Source organism: Prunus dulcis, chromosome 8, assembly GCF_902201215.1.
Source record: "Prunus dulcis chromosome 8, ALMONDv2, whole genome shotgun sequence".
In the NCBI taxonomy this organism is placed as follows: Eukaryota; Viridiplantae; Streptophyta; class Magnoliopsida; order Rosales; family Rosaceae; genus Prunus; species Prunus dulcis.
The window spans coordinates 278,158-295,993 of record NC_047657.1 but is presented as its reverse complement, the minus strand read 5'-3'; the positions used below and the strand labels follow the sequence as shown (position 1 = coordinate 295,993).

Below are 17,836 nucleotides of genomic sequence, written 5' to 3'. Positions count from 1 at the left end.
TGGCCTAGATCCAGCATCGCCAACCAAGGAAAAACGTGCTGACCGAAGGCACAACCGCCGCCCCCCTCTCTAATCGTCCACATCACCTGTAAGTTACTCTTATCTATATCTGTTTAGTTTTAGCACCAACACTTCCTATCAGCCATGACTGCTGATAAGGGTGGGTGTGATTCGGTCCGGTTTGTTTTTACCTCACATTGAAACCAATACTATTCAACCAATGTGATTTGGTCCAATCTCTAAATCTTTAGATTGTGTTGTCGAGGAATCTTGGATTCTTTATCTTCTTTGTTGCACTTGCCCTCACCTGATCTTGACTTGTAGCAATGTAATTATGCAATAGTAAACACACACCATCATGATTCATTCTAACTCATGCTTACCCATTTGTTTTCTTTTTTGGTCAAAGCTCATTCAATTCTTTTCTTTTTTGGTCAAAGCTTAACCCAGTTCTCAGTTGTATAATGTGATGGGAGGAGTTTGATTTAAAAGAAAAGTTGTGGGCAATCGGGTCTAGTCTAGTGGAAAAATGCATTGACTTACACAACGGTGATCTCAAGTTTGAACAATCATGACATTTTTGGTAGTATGGGTGACAAACTCTCGTCTCCGTGTAGACTATCGCTTACATTTAAAAAAAAGAGTTGTGATGGTAGGAGTTACATTAAGAAAACCGAGAAGATACAACTATGACCAACAAAAAGACAAGAGAGGACATAATACAATAATTGGATGAAAGTGAGATTGTTTGTGATCATACAAGTCTATTTATCGCACATTTACAACAATAATTTAATTCCCCCATTGCCCTTTACAAAGGTTGGTTTTGTTTTTGGCTTAAAAAGAAATGCTAATTTAGGGATTAGGTTAAGAAAGTTCAAGGTTTGCATTTCCTCTCAACCTACCTAACGAAATAAACAATTTTAGGGATTAGTTTCAAATAAAATCACAAACCCAAGAATCACAGTATCACATTAGACTGCTTGCGCAAATGACACAAATTTTGATAAGCAAGTTTGACGCTGAGTTAGCCCAACCACAATTGTGCGGCTAGCACAACCTCATATGAGATCTTATCTCTTAATTATTGAATTAAATTAGTTAGCCATTGAATTAAATTAGTTAGTTTGAACAAATGAAAAAGATAGGACATCATCTAATTACCTTAGATAAAGTCCTCGTTATAAAATGACTCGTACTTATTAGATAAGGCCTGTCCACGTTTTATACACAAACCCACATTTGGTTTTGGGTTTAACTCGTATTAGGTGTTTGCCCAAACAGAGTTTGGGTATATTTTCGGGCCGGTGCAGTGATCGAATTATTGGGTGCATTTAACAGCCCCTTACTATATGTTTTTAAGCCCAAGGGCTAACCGCACCGCCCTAGCAGTTTTTGCCCAGAACCTTCTACTCTGTCTAAACAGCGCAAACACAAACACATGCCTGAAATGTGAAAACGCACTCTCAGAAAAGAAAGAACTGAGAAACAAAGATGTTCAAGAAGGCAGTGGAAGCAAGGTCGCACCAGAGACTGTCAGGGGCTGATAGGAAGAAGCTTAAGAGAAGCCTCAAAAACAAATTTCCCAGAGCTTCTGAGTCCGATATCGATTCTTTACTCCCTCCCAAGGTCGTCTTTCAATTCAAGATTTTGTATGTTGTTTCTCCATTAATTGGGTAATGGGATTGCTTGGCATTTCTCGTTTCGAAATGGGTTCAGTAGGTTTCTGGGTTTTTCTGCTTCCTCGAGTTTTAGTGCTGCCTTGATGTATATATCTTGTTACTTTCGAAAAATTTGAATACTTCCAATGATTGGTAAATGAATTCTGGGTTTGTTTTTTAAGCGTAGTTGAAAGCGGGTTAAGGTTTTTGTTTAATCTTAAACACTTATGATGAGTTTGGATAATCTATTATTCCTGTTCGGATTAGTAGGATTTATTTATTTATCCCATGTAGTAGTGTAGCATTTTAGATGGGAGCCATTTCCCTTGTTTACCAGAATGTTAGTATTGGCCTAATCCTATTCTAGTTTTGAATTTTAAAATTTTCACGAAATGCACTTTGGTATGCATTTCGATTTTCAAAATTAGCCTAATCCTATTCTAGTTGTGGGTTTAGTAGACTTCTTTTTCCATTGTTTTGGTTGTCATTTGTACTGGTGCCCTGAGTTCAAATTACTGCATTCTTACTAAAATTTTGCACCTAGTTATTGCCAATTGCAGTGAGTGATTGTACTAATAACCAGAATGCAATTATTCTTAAGTTAGTGAGTTGATAATGAAACATCCAGTACGAATTACAAAAGAAATAAGTGTGGGGAAGTTTTGATATTAGATTTATTTTGGATAAAATAGCTTCATTACTGACAACTGCACCTTTTTATGAAATTAATCTTCTAGGTGGAGATAGCAGTTGCAAAATTTCAAAATCGAGTCCATGTATATGGTGTAGAGGGAGGCTTTCCTATCTTCTTTGATATTGATGGGCGTGGCACAGACATTTTTCCCACAGGTATCACGCAATCTTTTTCAAATATTCTTTCCTTAATGTTTAGTTTGGTTTTTAGCCTTACTATATTTTTCTAGTATGTGCGACACTTGACTAGGTAGTTCTTTTGAATGAGGTTGATGCTAGCATGACACCAAGAAGTATGAAGACGATAATTTTAACTTTCTGTTTGAGAGGAGTATGTGTATCAAAGACACTACTTTGATTGCTATGATAATTCTCGAAAGAGAGCCTAATCAAACAAATAATGTCTACTAATATATATACATATACATACACACAGTCCCCTTCGAATGAGGGACACCCTTTAGGGTCCCCTACGAATTTTTTTCAAAGATCCAAACCATCTATTTTTTAAGTCTACATTCATAGATCATCCCTGCAAAAAATTAGACAAATTGAAAACCGTTTCGAAATCCAATCGTGTCCTACAAAATCAATGAACACGGTGCTTCAAGAAAGTACTAAAATTTCAATAACTCAATTGAATGTTCAAATGATATCAAATTCAAGTGATTTTTTGTAGAGATGATCTTTGAATGATTATCTAAAAAATAGACGGTTTGGATTAGTGATGCGAAGTGAGCCCTACAAGGGCGTCCTCAATGGAAGCTCTCTGTATATATATATATATATATATATATATATATATATATATATTCTTATTATTAGTTTTAAAATCTAAATTTCCTGCATTTCATGATGCGCAATTTGGTTGCTATATGGAGAAACTTTTTTGAAACAAATTATAATGTGAACTAATTTTCATGCTGTCACATGACTACTTGAGTTCCTGTTTCCTGTTAGTGAAAGATTTAGTTACGAACTGAACACGTTAAATTAACTAATCTATTGAAGTTCCGAAGTGTAATTAATTCTTCTTATTTAAATAACTGTATTTATTTCTCTTTGGAACTGGTTTGGCTTGTTTAAGTGTTTTTTTGATTGGGTTACGTTGTGTTATAAGTTGTAGAAGTTATGTTTGAAAGGTTACCATGTGAGTGTACAATCTTTCTATAGTGCAATGTTTTCTCACAATAGTGTTGAGGCATGATCCTAAATTAATGTTAAGTGGATTTGTATCTTAAAATTTTTTAGAACACACTGCACATGCACACTACTACGGATAACTCAGAAAGGAAATAAATGAAAATTGCCGAGAAGTTTGGCCCCTAATTTGGTTTGGAATAAGAGTGACGCCAAACTATAAGTAAAGCAATTTAAATTATTTAATAATCTCTATAAAAGAATATACAAAGCTGAAGAAACATAGGACTTGGTTGTTCACTTCCTAATTTGGGTCAATAAAAAGTTGAAGAAGTCTCTCTGGTAGAATGTGGTCAATCATGCAAAATATGCTAGTCAGAGCATATGTGCAACATAATCACAATTTTTGTTTGCTTGATGGTTTTCCATTTCAGTTTATGCGCTCTGGAAGGTCCCTGATCTCTTGCCTTCTTTCGTGCTGAAAGGGGGTGAGGTTTCTCGATATATCATTGGAGGGGCGGATTTGATGTTCCCTGGTATCAGCATACCTGCTGAAGGTCTACCTTCATTTATAGCAGGGGAAGCATGGGCAGTAAAAGTTCCAGGAAATCCAGCTCCAATTGCTGTAAGGCTCTTTTTAATAAGTATATGCTAATGCATTTAGGATTACCAGGACAAACCTTCAGTTCATTTATTTATTTAAATTAAAATTAGGGCATATTCTTCTTATTTGTCAATTTCACTACAGGTGGGGACTACCACTATGAGCAGTACTGAAGCAGCAAAAGCTGGCTTACGAGGAAAGGCCTTAAAGATTATGCACTATTACCATGACTTACTTTGGTAGGTATCTGTGGAGAAACGGACATAGAGATTGATCAATAATTGGAAATTTTGTATAATAACATTTTTTGTGGGATCTTTTTCCAGGGAGTCAGTAGAGTGTCCTTATGTGCCAAATGCGGGCTTTTTTGAAGATGTTGTGTTTGAGGATCCTACCTTGTCATCATTGCAAGTTTCTGATTCATACTCTGGTGCAAATTATAGTTCAAATGATCAACAGAATGGCATCAGTGATAAGGAAAATGGGCAATCTGTTGATGTTGCTGATGTGCTCTCTGAACCTAGTTCTGCTTCGGTGGCACAGACCAATTCTGGGAATGAGATTGCTGAAGAAATAGCTGCACATGTAGACGATCTGAAGGTAACAGATGATGGCTCTGCTGATCAGTCGATTGGGGAGGATCAACATCCTCTTTCCACTGAGGATGTAGACACGCTTTTAGAAAAATGCCTTTTGCAAGCGCTGCATACAACTGTTAAGGATAAAGACCTTCCCATGCCTGGAAGCACACTTTGGTATGATAAATATATTATATTTGTTCCACATGATCTCTCTCTCTCTCTCTCTCTCTCTCTGTGGTGTAAACATTTGATTTATAAAATTTCCTTCACTTGTTTTTTGTTTTTTGTTTTCTACAGGTCAAACCATGTTTTGCCTTGTAGGCCTTCCGGGATCACACTAGACATCAAGAAATCATCATACAAAAAATTATCGAAGTGGTTACAAGCTAAATCTTCTACGGGATTGGTGCGTACAGCTTTTCATTTTCTTCTTCTTGAAAAAGAACCCTTTTAGTGCTTTAACCTTGTCATTTTGGGAGCTCGTATCTTATTGGATATCCTCTAGTTTTCTTGATTTTGCAATGAGTTCTAAACTTCTAAGTGGTCTTGTAGTAAGAGCACCAAGTGATAGTAATGAATAGGATGCTGAATTAAGTTGTGAGTCTTACTCTTTAGCAAGCACGGACAAAGTTGTAACAGTACTTATTTATAGTTATAAATCTGTATTCTAGTAAATTTATGGTTGTGCTTTATTATATTCAGGGCATACGTGAAGAATTAAGTTTAAATGTTTTCAGAGGTATTCTTATGTGTCAAGTTAAATTGATTTTTGAGAGTTATGAGTGGCATTATTGGTCTCAGCTATGTTAATAGGATTGCTTTGGAACTTGGAAGAGAGACTAAAAAGATTTTATCCTAAGTTTCTACGAGCATTATGAAAAAGAAGTATACAGTGAGCAAAAAAAAAAAAAAAAAAAAACTTTAATTCCAAGATCAGTCATATGGTCTTCCTTTATTGGTTTCAGCAGTGTATTTCTTCGTTTGATGACTTGTCTTTCAATTTTGTTGTCTTTAGTTTTCCATTCTGCTGATAAAAAAAGAAGGCATGATTTTCTTCATTTTAGTTTAGCGATCTATAACTGGAGAATAGTGGTTCATGGGCACCTTTTCTGTGAATTTATGCGTAGATGGCAAGTTGTATTTTGGTAGCAGTACTGAGTTGTGACTTTTGAGTCTTGTTGATATTTATGCTTAGCTTGTTAAGAAATCTCTGGTATGTTTCTGAAAGGGGGTGATAACCTTGATTAAGTAGAGAAGTTTAACAGAGACAGGTGATTGAATTTTGATGTTCTTGTAACTGTTATGCCTTTTTACAGTTAAGTTTTTTTAGATGAATCTTTATTCTCGTTGCTCATGCTATGTTGGCTTCAAAACATGCGCAGATTACAGTGAAAGAAGATAAATATAAAAAGGAGTCCATATTATTATCCGTTAACCGCAAGCATCCAGATTACTCATCTTTCAAGCCAGAGAAACGGCAAGTGGAGAAAACTTTTCAAACTGGTGTTCCTACCATCAGTGAAAGTCGGTCACTCAAAATGCTTGAAGTGGTCGAGGTCTATAAACCAAGTGTACACGTAAATCCCATATTAGCTTCTGTAGGGGCTGACACAGGAAAACTTTACAGTGCTTCAGAGGCCACTGATATTGTCTTTACATATGTTGAAAAAGAAAACTTGGTTAAGCAGACAGATAAATCCATTGTGGTTTTGGATCCAATATTATGTGATGCACTGTTTAAAGGAGCCATAAAAAAAGGTACAATGTACCCAACGGAAATTCATAAGAGGGATTTAGGAGCAGCATTTGTAAACCGGATGCAAGCCCATCACGTTGTGACGAGGGGAAGTGAGTCGGTTGTTCGTAAAGGTGGTTTGAAAACAATACAAATAATGACAGAAAGGCGGCAAGGTAATAAGAAAGTAACCAAATTGTCAGGACTGGAAACTTTTTTGGTGGACCCTGAAGCTTTGGCATCAGAGCTACAGAAGAAGTTTGCTTGCAGCACAACAGTGGCTGAACTACCAGGTGCAGTGCTCCATTGTCCCTGAATGAATGTCTGTTGGGTCGTAACTTTTTCTCTTCATGACTTGGAATGTTTATGTAGCCATTTATTAGAAAAATTAATGTCTGTGTGGAAAGTTTTCAGTAGGTAATATTACATTTCTGCCTTTCTATTTGTCTTTTGTTGATGATAAGCAGAGGTGATTATTTTTTGTTTTTCTATATTTGAAAACATGATGGTCCTGTGTTCCCCATACCAAGTAAGACTGTGGTTCTCTTTCTTTTTTTTTTGGGTGGTGTGGGGTTCGAATATTAGTGCTCCTATTAGTCATGTAAATGTTGTTTCTTCTTGTTTATTGTATGATGATACAATTTCTCCGATAGTACGAAATGCATCTTGCAAGTTTGGTTGTCTGGGAATAGTACTTATTGTGGCTTCTTGAGGATCCCTTCCTAGGTTTTCTTATGAACATACATTCATATTTCTCTTTTCAGGTAAGAAAGGGCATGAGGTTGTGGTTCAAGGTGGTGTGATTGATGATCTGGCAAAGCATATGATTGAACAATATGGGATCCCAAAGAGATTCATTGAGGTTCTTGATAAAACCAGGAGATGAGTGGTTGAGAAAGGTTGGTATACTTGATTCTTCTTGATGGTAGTAAGAGCAGCATAGGGTAAATTATTCTTATTAATTTGACTAGGACAAGTAGCCATATCATACTGTCTTATGACAGACATATTGGTACTGGCCAGCTATCTATTATTTTAGTTTTTCAATAAACTGATAGGTGCTTTGTCTCTCATTTATATTATTCTTAGGGTAACTTTCTTTTAAGAATAGCTAATACAGAGATAACTACTATTACTTTAGGTGGGAAAAAAAAAAAACTTCCCAGCACTACTACGGTCATGATGAACAATATTAGTCCTGTTGTTAGATTGACATAAAAGGAAAATCATGTAATGACTTGTGTTTCAGCATTTATATCAACAATCATGTAATGACTTGTGTCCGAACAGTATTAAAGACCTATAATATCCTCGATACTTTTTTTCCAGTAGTGTTAATACATTTGATTCAAAATTTCCGTCTAAGGTTTTCTTGAGATTGATATTTTGTCGATATGTCTATTGATAGATCCCGTTACTGTTGATATTTAACTTCCAACAAATAATACAGTTGACCGGCCGGCCACTGCATTTTTGTGATTTATGGATGTGATTTATTATCCAATTTTCATTGAGTTGTAAATAGTTAATTCCTTTATGAAAATTGTAGTTTTTTCCCCCCTGAAAAGAACCCAAGAAACGTAAAGATACATGTACTCAAGTATTGTTGGATGTGAAATATTACAGTTTTCTGACAGGTCATATTGTGAAAAGGAGGTGATTTCAGATTGGAAGTGATGGCGTTGTTGATTGTTGTGGTGGAAGCGAAGTGCACAATAGCAGTGCTTGATACAACGAACCCATATATGAGAACCAGAGGGCTTTATTTATTGAACTTGGATTTGGAGAGTACGGAGCTGAATTTTCAATGCAATATCTGAGTTTTTTTTATCTTTTTTTTTTTTTTTTTTTTGGGGGAAATTATGCAATATTTGTATTTTTAGCTTAATAATTATAGCGTTTCAACAGACCCATGTAGTTGTATATAATGTTCTATTAAGGCCCTGTTTGGGATTGCTTTTTTTTTTTGGCTAAAAATTTGATTCACTTTAAAGTTAAGCACTTTAAGGTGTTCGGTAAAAATAAAATATCACGATTATTTTAAAAATAGTAACCTTTTGACAACAGCTTTTAAAAGCAGGTCTGGGTTGCTTTTCAAAGTTGCTTTCAAAAGAAGCAGAGATGAATTTTTAAGGAATTTTTTTAATTTCCAAAATATCATAATTCATTTTAAAAATTGACACCACCTTCACCTCCACATCCAACTCCACAACTTGCACCACTACATTCACTACCTCTACCACCACCACCACCACATCCTTCTCCTCCTCATCCTCCGCCGCCACCACCACCACCACCACAACCACTACCTCCACCACCACCACTACCACCTTCTCCTCCTCCAAAACCTCCCCATCCACTACCACCTCCACAACCACCACAACCACCTCCTCCAAAACCTCCACATCCACTACCACCTCCACAACCAACACGACAACCACCATCATGTTACCACTACCACCACCACCACCACCTCCACAATCGCCATCCCCACCACCACCACCACCACAACCACCAACTCCACCTTCATCACAACCACTACCTCCACTCCATCACTACCACTACCACCACATAATTAATACATAATACTTTTAACATCATATCTATTTTAGTCATTATTCACAGTTATAATAATTTTATATTAAAATTTACCAAACAGTTTTGACACTGTTTTTTGTATTAACAGCACTTTAAAAATATTATTTATCAAATATGGAGCTGCTTTACTTTATAGTTAATTATTTTTAAAGCACAATAGAAATAATTTTTTTTAAAAGTGACAGCAATCTCAAATTGGGCTTAAGAGAGCTATAATATTTGCTAATCTCATATATCTCTCGTGTGTGCACATCGAGCATGCCTGTCAGGTGTTGTGCCATTACTTGTGGAGAAAAGCTTCGTCTGTGAGACTATCCTTAACCATAGTTACGTGTCTGTCTTTTTTATTACGTGACGTGAATGAGAGAAAGGCTTTTACAGACCGCCAATGAGATGAAAGGTTTTCTATGAGAGAGCTATTTGCAATTGCACGAAATCTTTGACTTTGTTAAAAAAAGCAGCACGATCTTCTAACTCCGGATGACAATAGAAAGTATGAATGGCGTTCGGATAATACACCAGCTCAGCTTCTTTCCCGCTTTTCTTCAACCCCTCGTAGTATCTCTTCTGCCACTCTTGCAGCGGATCAAATCCTCCCACGAACACAATCGTCGCCGGATAATCCGACCCCGATATATCCTCCGATTTGGGTCCGAACACGTTCGCCGCCGGGTGATCCCGATCCGACGCGTCCGGCAAAAACGCCCTCCACATCCAGTCCGTCCGCTCCAAATTCACTATCGGCACTCCCACCAGCCTCCTTTCGGGTTCCGTCCGTTCCTCTCCTCCGAAAAACGGCTGGATCGACAAGATCCCAACAACCTTCAGATTCTGGAACACGTGTCCGCTATATCTGAGCGCCACGTGGTGCGCTATGTTTCCACCCGCGCTGTCTCCCGCGAGAAAGCATTGTTTGAGATTCGCGCCCTCGAAGTAGTGGCCGTCGTTCTCCATGAATTTCAAGACGTCGTGTGCGTCGTCGTATTGGCACGGATACCGATGCTCAGGAGTGAGGCGGTAGTTGACGGAGACCACGACGGCTGGGAGTTCGCGAGCGAGTTTCTGGCAGAAGTCGTCGTAAGGTTTTGAGTTGGCGGCCATGAACGCAAACCCTCCGCCGTGGAAGAAGACGATGACGGGAAGGGTGGTGGCGGATGCGGAGGCGGTGGGAGTGTAGAGGCGGAACCAGAGGTTGCGGGACGAGTCGACGATGACGTCAGAGCTTTTGAGGTTTTTGTGAGGTTTGGTTAGAGGAGGGGATTTGAAGTCCAGGAGGTTGATGAAACAACGGTTGAGAGTGCCGTTTGAGCGGCGAGAGACGTCTACGGCGAAGGAAAAGGAGGACAGGAAGAGGCGGAGGCTCCATGAAAGATGTGGGGAGGCTAGCTGCTTTTGGTTTTGGTCCATTTCTTCTGTATGCGTCTGTCTCCAGCTCTGACTGAAGCAAAGCAATGAATGAATTGTGTATATATATATATATACACACACATATACAGGGGCCGCTGGCAAATTAAGGTCCACCACCATTAAGTTGGCTCAACGGACGCTATAATGTGATTGAGCTTGGTTGGTTTGGTTGGTAGGTTCATCTGCCATGCCATTGGCCCATTGCCAACCCACCCATGTGCGCGCACATCCTTCATTATTTCCAATTCAACTAAAATAATTAACACAACTAAAAACCAACCCCAACACAATCAGCCTCAGCCATCCTGGTGATCGATCCTTCCTTCGTTTTCACCCATCCCCCAGCCTCAGCCTCAGCCTCAGCCATGATTTTGTCCACGACGTTCTTTCTGTCTTTCTTGGCATCTCTGTGGGTCCTCCTGTTCTACAACGACCACATCACAGTCCTCTTACTCCCAGTTCTGGGAGCGTTGATGGTACTAGCATTGGTTGTGATCACGGCACGGGCGACCATGATGGCGTGGATCACAGTGCTTGTGCTGCTAACATTTGCCGGCAATCGTCGTCGGGTTTTGGTTCGACGAGGGAAGCTCATCACCGCTGATGTCGCAATCTACTTGTTCCAGGTGATCATGAAAGAGAGAGGCCGCCTTGCCGTTGCTTGTGCAACGATTCTCAGTCTCATGGCCATGCTTGGCTTCAAAATTTGAAGACTACAACGCATGGGATTTTCTTTTTTATGTTTTTTATGAATCATTTTTACATACATGTCAGATTATCTTTTTTCTCTATGCCTTTTACTGTGCCAAGCTTCAGATAGCTTCAAAATGATAATGCTTCTCTCATTGTCCATAAGAGCAACTCCTCCTTACCTACTAATAATGCAACCACAAACTCACACTTGTTCTTTATTATTATTATTATTTTCAAAGGTGTATTTATTTTTCATTTTAATTAATCATAGAAAGAGAGACATGTGTCAGATTGTGGTTGAGCCACGTTAATAGGTAAGGAGAAATTCCTTCTTATGGGCAAGGAGGGAAGCATTATCCGTCTCAAAATAAAATAATAAGAATGTCAAATCATGTAAGTAAAACTTGTCGGAATTGGTCTTTTTTAATTTTTATTTTTAATGATATGAAGGGAATAGGTCTATCTAGACAAAGAATTCATTGGAATAGGTCTATCCTGACAAAAGTTTCGTTCCGATATTTCTTGTTGATGCGAAAAAGTGGTTCAACACTTTTGGGCTCAACTTAGTGATGTCTAGGCCTTCGGATTTTGCTAGGCCTCGCGGAGGTGGATCCTGCAAGAAGAGTATCCACTCGGTAAGACCTAGGGCACCAGTGTGGTACCGACCGAAATCTATCCAATGCTTAAGTAAGTACGAATTTAGTAAGCGAACTGAATAGGTCTATGGGCAATATGTCGAGAGTTCAGATTACCTCCATTTTGAAGAATTGCGCTCCTTTTATAGATTTTGGGAAGTGTGCAAATTGTGTGGAATTTCGATGTGGGGCTGTAGATATTCATTTTGGATGCGCCACGTGTCCGGTGGGTGATTGGGGTTTTGACTGTGAGATCGGCAAATGTGGGTGCCGAGGGCTCTCCTGCCGATGCCCAGTCTGTCCATGTGTCAGGCTCTCATTGATGGTTGTTTCGGGTATAAACAGGTCTAAGTAGTGGTTGAGGCTGTATGAATTTTTAATAAGGATGCTCACGTTGGGCTGTCTAGATGGTATCTGTCTGTGGTGATTTCTTTACATAGGGGTGGGCTACTATTTTGATTTGCCTGGATAGAGTTATACAATTAAGCCTAATTTCATTTTCTCAATACTCATCACTGGGCTGGAGTCCGCTGTAGCCTTAACGTGGATCAGCCCTTGGACACGAGTCTGTATGAGCAAAAGCCACGATGAGATTTTCATTTTGGACACTTGTAATCTAATTTTATATTCATACTCCAGTACAGTCTCTCTCTCCTCCCCACCCCACGATGAGCTTCTCAAATTCAAACCTGACCTCGTCAAGTCCGTCATTCATTCCGTTATCTACGCCCTCAAAAAACCATATCCAAAAACGGGCACACCTTCTTCACAAACGAAACGACGTTAATTAGTCATCCCATTTTCATTCTTCACAACTCTCAACTCTCCTCTCCTCCTCACCACTCTCGCTCTGTGTCTCTGTGTTTCTCAAACTCAATCAATCAATCCACTCAACTTTCTCCTCCTCCGACACGACCCAAATGGATCCCAACCCGTCCAACTTCCCCATCCTCTCCTACGTCATGAACCGCCTCCCCTCCTTGGGGACCAAGCACACCGCACCCACCACCCCCATCGCCTCTGACCTCCATTCCATCCACATCGACGCCCACCCACAACCACCATCCAAATCCTCCACCGATCCATCCTCCTCCTCCTCTCAAACCACGATCGTTGACCACATGCCTCACTTGTCCGACCCCAAGGTCCTCGCCTCCATGACCCGGGCCATCTCCGACGTCTCCCAGACCCGCTCCGTTCTCAAAACCCTCGGCGACCGCCCCGACCACGAGGCCGTCGACGTTTCCAAGGCCAGGCTCGCCGCCGTCGATTCCGATTTGGCAAAGAAGCTAGAGGAGCTCGTTCTCTCGCCCCGCCCTGCTGACGTCGACCGACTCCAGTGGCGGGCCCACCTTGCGGAGAGAGAGCAGGAGTGCCGCGAGTCGGCGGAGAAGGAGAAACAAGGCTACAAGGCGATTGTGCAGCTGGATGAGTTGCACTCCGCCTACGAGAAGCTTCTCAAGGACGCCGAGCAGAGGCTCGTCAAGATTTACGAGTCGGCCGAGGCCGGCGTCGTCGTCGAAGATGACAAGGTGGAGGAGGAGGGTTTCACCAGCGACCGAGTCCATGAGGAGGTGGTTGGGATTCTACAGGAGGCATCCGGAACCGAGCTGGACAGGGTCAACCTCTCCGGTCGGCGGTTGCGGTTCTTGCCCGAGGCCTTTGGCCGGATTCGCGGTTTGCTTATGCTCGATCTTTCCAATAATGAACTCCAGGTTAGATTTCATTTCATTTGGTTTGATTTGATTTAATTAATTTGTTAATATTGAATTAAGGAGAAAAAAAAAATCAATTTTGAACAGGTAATTCCTGATTCAATAGCTGGATTAGAGAAGCTTGAAGAGCTAAATTTGTCTTCGAATCTTCTGGAGGCACTGCCAGACTCAATCGGGATGTTGCAGAATTTGAAGGTCCTGAGTGCCTATGGGAACAAGCTAAGTGCCCTTCCTGACTCTATCTGTCAATGCAGGTAAATTCTAAAAAATTGTAAAGCTTGTATCTTGTTTTTCTTTAATTATTACAATATAACAATAAGTAAGACTGAGTTGTGTGTGTGTATGAGTGAGTGAGAAATGGAATGATTAGTAGTTTGGTTTTGCGAAATGTGGTTAGGTCATTGGTGGAGTTGGATGTGAGCTTCAACGGCCTCACATACTTGCCAACCAACATTGGTTTTGAGTTGGTCAATCTACAGAAGCTTTCTATCCAATTAAACAAAATACGTTCCCTTCCCACCTCTGTCTGTGAGTTGAGGTCCTTGCGCTACTTGGATGCTCACTTCAATGAGCTCCGCTGCCTTCCTCTAGCCTTTGGCCGGTTGACCAATCTTCAAATCCTCAATCTCTGCAGTAATTTTACCGATCTCACAGAGCTGCCCGACACTTTCGGTGATTTAACCAACCTCAAGGAACTTGACCTCAGCAACAATCAGATTCATGCTCTTCCAGATACTTTTGGCCGCCTGGACAATTTGACCAAACTTAATGTGGACGGGAACCCTCTTGTGCTTCCACCCCCGGACGTAGTTCAACAAGGTGTGGAAGCTGTCAAGGTTTTCATGGCCAAGAGATGGTTAGAGATACTGGTGGAAGAAGAAAGGAAGAGCATGCTTCAAGTACAAGAACGAGAAGAAACAGGATGGTTGACACGCAGCACTTCCTGGTTGAAGGATTATGTTTCTGGTGTGTCTGAATATATTGGATCTCCAAGAACTGCTAGAGACCCTATTCTTGACCAGCAGCTATGATTTCGTGCAATTTGCTGCAAAAAATTTGTCTTGCTATTCCTTTCTGTTTCTTTTGTTCACTTTCTTTTTACTTCTATTTCCTGTATCCATTCAAGCTTGGAAGAGGTGGAAGCCTTATAAAGTTTTGTTCTTTCAGTCCAATAGTTGTGAGATTTAAGGTTTGCTTTATGGTAATATGTAGAAAAGCTTGTGTCCTTTATAATTATGTAGTTTTAGTTGAACTTTCTGTAGTGAGCAAATTCATTAAATTTGAAGCATCAAATGTTGCCACCAGTTGTAATGCATTTTCCCGAAATACAACAATGTTGAATGCTTGTTATGCAAGATACTTATGATGTCATCTAATAACCAAGTCATATTTTAAGTTTCTTGACTTCCTAGGTTGCTAATTTTATTGCATCTAATAACCCTACGTGGGATTCACGAGCAATGTTGAAACAACAACAAACTCTGTCAAGCTTCAAACTAGTGAACCTGAATGAGATGGAGAGGACTTTTTCTTTTTTTATCAGTTTCTGTTTACCAATAACTTCACTCACAGCCCTTGTAAAAATGGGGCAGAGATACCTGCGTTTGATGCCACGGAAGAACCTCCATTGCTAGATGTGGAACTTTTTGATTTGGATGGCCCCTTTCACCAAGCTATGCCACTTTGCTGCCCGAGATCAATTTTCTGAACTCCAAGAGGCGGGTGTCCCCTGAGAGAGCAAGCTTGCTCCTTCCTTGTTGGCCAAAGTTGCAGTCGAGAATTTTTCTTTTGACAAAAACAAAGGAGTTGAAACAATCATGGGCTAGTTGATGATGATGGAAACAAGGTGAGGAAACTGTATCACAATCTCTTCTTTCTTTTATTTGCTTGAATTTTAAAACTACAATGCCATTTAGTCGTACTGCCTTAGTGGTGCCTACTGAATGTTTAAAAACTTCAATTGAATCAATGGTTACCTCATAGGGATTCATTCAACATTTGAGAAACTGTTTGGGTTGCCGGCAGAAGTTCTTCTTATATATGACTGACTTTACATGACCTGAAGAGGAAAATTCCTGTACAGGTTCCTGCTTTGGTTCCTCCTGTGATCCATGCTATTCCACTACCTGTAAAAATAAAATGAAATTACAATCACAATTTATACTTCTTCTTGAGCCTCTGACAGTTTACGTACCACACGGAAAATGAAATGAATGAATGTTTTAGATGTGGTAGCAAGTAGACTCATTAAATCTGATATGCTCTTGAGCTTAATGTTATGTTGGCTTCTATTCTATATTTTCTATGTATGAGAGTTTGTAAGGAATGTTATGCATAGAAGTGAAGAAAGTCTTCAAATTCCACGTGTAGCAGTAATTCTGGTGCTAATGGCTTCTTCAATCAAGTTGATGTAGTTGTACTTGTAGCCAAACAACAAAAGAGAGCATGCATATGCAACACAACATCCATTGTTGTCGACAGCAACAACATCCATTGTTGTCGACAGCAACAACATCCATCAACATCCATTGTTGTCGACAGCAACAACAAAATAATAACAAACACAAACTATGGATGCTACAAGGTAGTAAATACAATATTATCTTATTTTTAACTAAATAAATATGCCGTATTGTCAAACATAGGGTTGGACTAAAACTGTCCAATCCGTCTCCCTTAATTCTTCTTCTATGCGGACGTTATTATTGTGTGAATGCTACTTTTGCACGGTGAAAATGTTTGGACGTTCGCATAGGAGAATTTCTGTTTGTATATGCGGACTTCATGTATTTTCTAGTACTCCTCCTTGATTTCTTCATTATTTACAATGATAATGTGTTACTGAAGTTCAAACCTAATACCGCTGATCTACAAGTCAATACAATATTCCATTGAGTTAAAACTCCGTCGGCAAACAGGCAGGACACTATTATTAACTTCTTTTTAAGAAATTAGAACCTAATTAAATGAACTTTGTTGTAAATCTTCCTCAAAGCTGAGATTGTGCGATATGTCCCATCCATTTCATTCTACATAATATGTACTTGGGGAATTGCGACATGTATACGCGTTTGTAGAGGTGACACGTTAAATTAGGACTTTATAAAGGGCTACATCCTTCGCCCAAATAACAACTTTTTGGTATTAGTGATATTCTTGTGATTAAATTAGTCATTATTTTCTTTGATCTTTGTTCTTTATTAAAAAAATTAGTCACTGTATTCTTGTTTCATTAATGGTAAACTTTAAATTCCCAGTGATAAGGTCATGAATATTGGAACTTTCCAGTGCTGGGAAACAACAATAATCCTGTGATTGTTCTCGAGAAAAGTCTGATGCTTTATACCATAGTCACTATGAATAAATAAATTGTATATATGGATGGAGGATGATTTATATAAGAATTGAAAAATATTTAGAATGAATGGCCTAGATGTGCATTCTATCATTGCCTGGGAGTCGGATGTATAAAGATAAATAATCTTAATCACTTGAGCTACAAGTTTCTTACAAAAAAGCCGACAATTTTAAGAAGAAAGAATCAGTACTGTACACCAATCGCATCGAAGCCCTATTATTTGTTATCAAGTGGGTGTAATGTCAATAAGTGCAAGTGGCGTAGATGTCATGGAATGGGAGGGTTGGAGGGTGAGAGAGGAAGATAAAAAGGAGGAAAAGAATTGAATGGCCAGAAACGTGACAGAGTCCTAGACACATAGGATATTCCTTGAAATATCCTACGGTATTTTGCCCTTTCGGTTTTGAGCCCCATATTCATATAATGGCTTATATGCTCACTTCCTCATCGATGCCCACTTCATCATCTCTTTATCATTTTGATGTAACTTTCCCAACTCCCATGTTCATACACTACCATCTCTTTCCTAGCCTCTGGTTTTCTTTTGTTTTTTTCCTTTACTTCGCCCTATTTTATGTTCATATATATTTCCTTTTATTTTCTCTTTTTCTCTGCTTTCATGGTCATATATATGGATTGTTTGTTACTTGTTTTGTCTACAATTAGTTCAATCTTTAGGTAAGGTGATCACAATATGAGCCTCTGCTGCCAACTGTCTTTGCTTTAAGGCATCTGATGCCCAACAAGATACCTAGATTGTTTCACTCAAATATACCATGCATGCCAACTTAATTAGTGGAATATTTTGGAAAGGTTAAAAAGTTGTGAAAAAAGCACTTATGTGAGTTATTATTCTCTTATGTCGAGGTTAATGTTTATTTTAACTTTGATGCTAACGGGGCCTAGTCCAGTGAAAAAGGACTTTGATTTGTAAACTAAAAGTCTCAATTTCGAATCTCTATAGTATCTTGGTTGTATGTGTGTGAGAACCCCCCATTTCCTAAGCTCATTCAACT

General features: G+C 39.3%; 3 protein-coding genes across 4 annotated transcripts; 2 read left to right on the top strand and 1 right to left on the bottom strand.

The window, feature by feature from the left end:
* The first annotated feature begins 1,387 nt into the window (after window positions 1-1,387).
* On the top strand, window positions 1,388-8,378 carry LOC117637253 (eukaryotic translation initiation factor 2D). 2 transcript variants are annotated; one of them, XM_034372098.1, is made up of 9 exons: window positions 1,388-1,629; window positions 2,399-2,510; window positions 3,929-4,119; window positions 4,243-4,337; window positions 4,425-4,853; window positions 4,977-5,085; window positions 6,062-6,707; window positions 7,179-7,313; window positions 8,052-8,378. In XM_034372098.1, exons 1-8 carry the CDS (start codon window positions 1,495-1,497, stop codon window positions 7,298-7,300), a joined length of 1,839 nt encoding a protein of 612 aa, XP_034227989.1. In that variant the 5' UTR covers window positions 1,388-1,494; the 3' UTR covers window positions 7,301-7,313; window positions 8,052-8,378. The 2 variants fall into 2 exon arrangements, with proteins under 2 accessions (XP_034227989.1, XP_034227990.1); XM_034372099.1 differs by having other exon boundaries at window positions 1,389-1,629; window positions 8,041-8,378.
* A 951-nt stretch (window positions 8,379-9,329) lies between these two features.
* LOC117637252 (probable carboxylesterase 18) lies at window positions 9,330-10,454 on the bottom strand. Its single transcript, XM_034372096.1, has one exon. The coding sequence runs from the start codon at window positions 10,417-10,419 to the stop codon at window positions 9,418-9,420; it is 1,002 nt and encodes a 333-aa protein (XP_034227987.1). The 5' UTR covers window positions 10,420-10,454; the 3' UTR covers window positions 9,330-9,417.
* Window positions 10,455-12,366: 1,912 nt separating this feature from the next.
* Window positions 12,367-14,777, top strand: LOC117638875 (plant intracellular Ras-group-related LRR protein 1-like). Its single transcript, XM_034374033.1, has 3 exons — window positions 12,367-13,462; window positions 13,550-13,716; window positions 13,860-14,777. The coding sequence occupies exons 1-3, from the start codon at window positions 12,668-12,670 to the stop codon at window positions 14,491-14,493; spliced, it is 1,596 nt and encodes a 531-aa protein (XP_034229924.1). The 5' UTR covers window positions 12,367-12,667; the 3' UTR covers window positions 14,494-14,777.
* The last annotated feature ends 3,059 nt before the right edge of the window (window positions 14,778-17,836 follow it).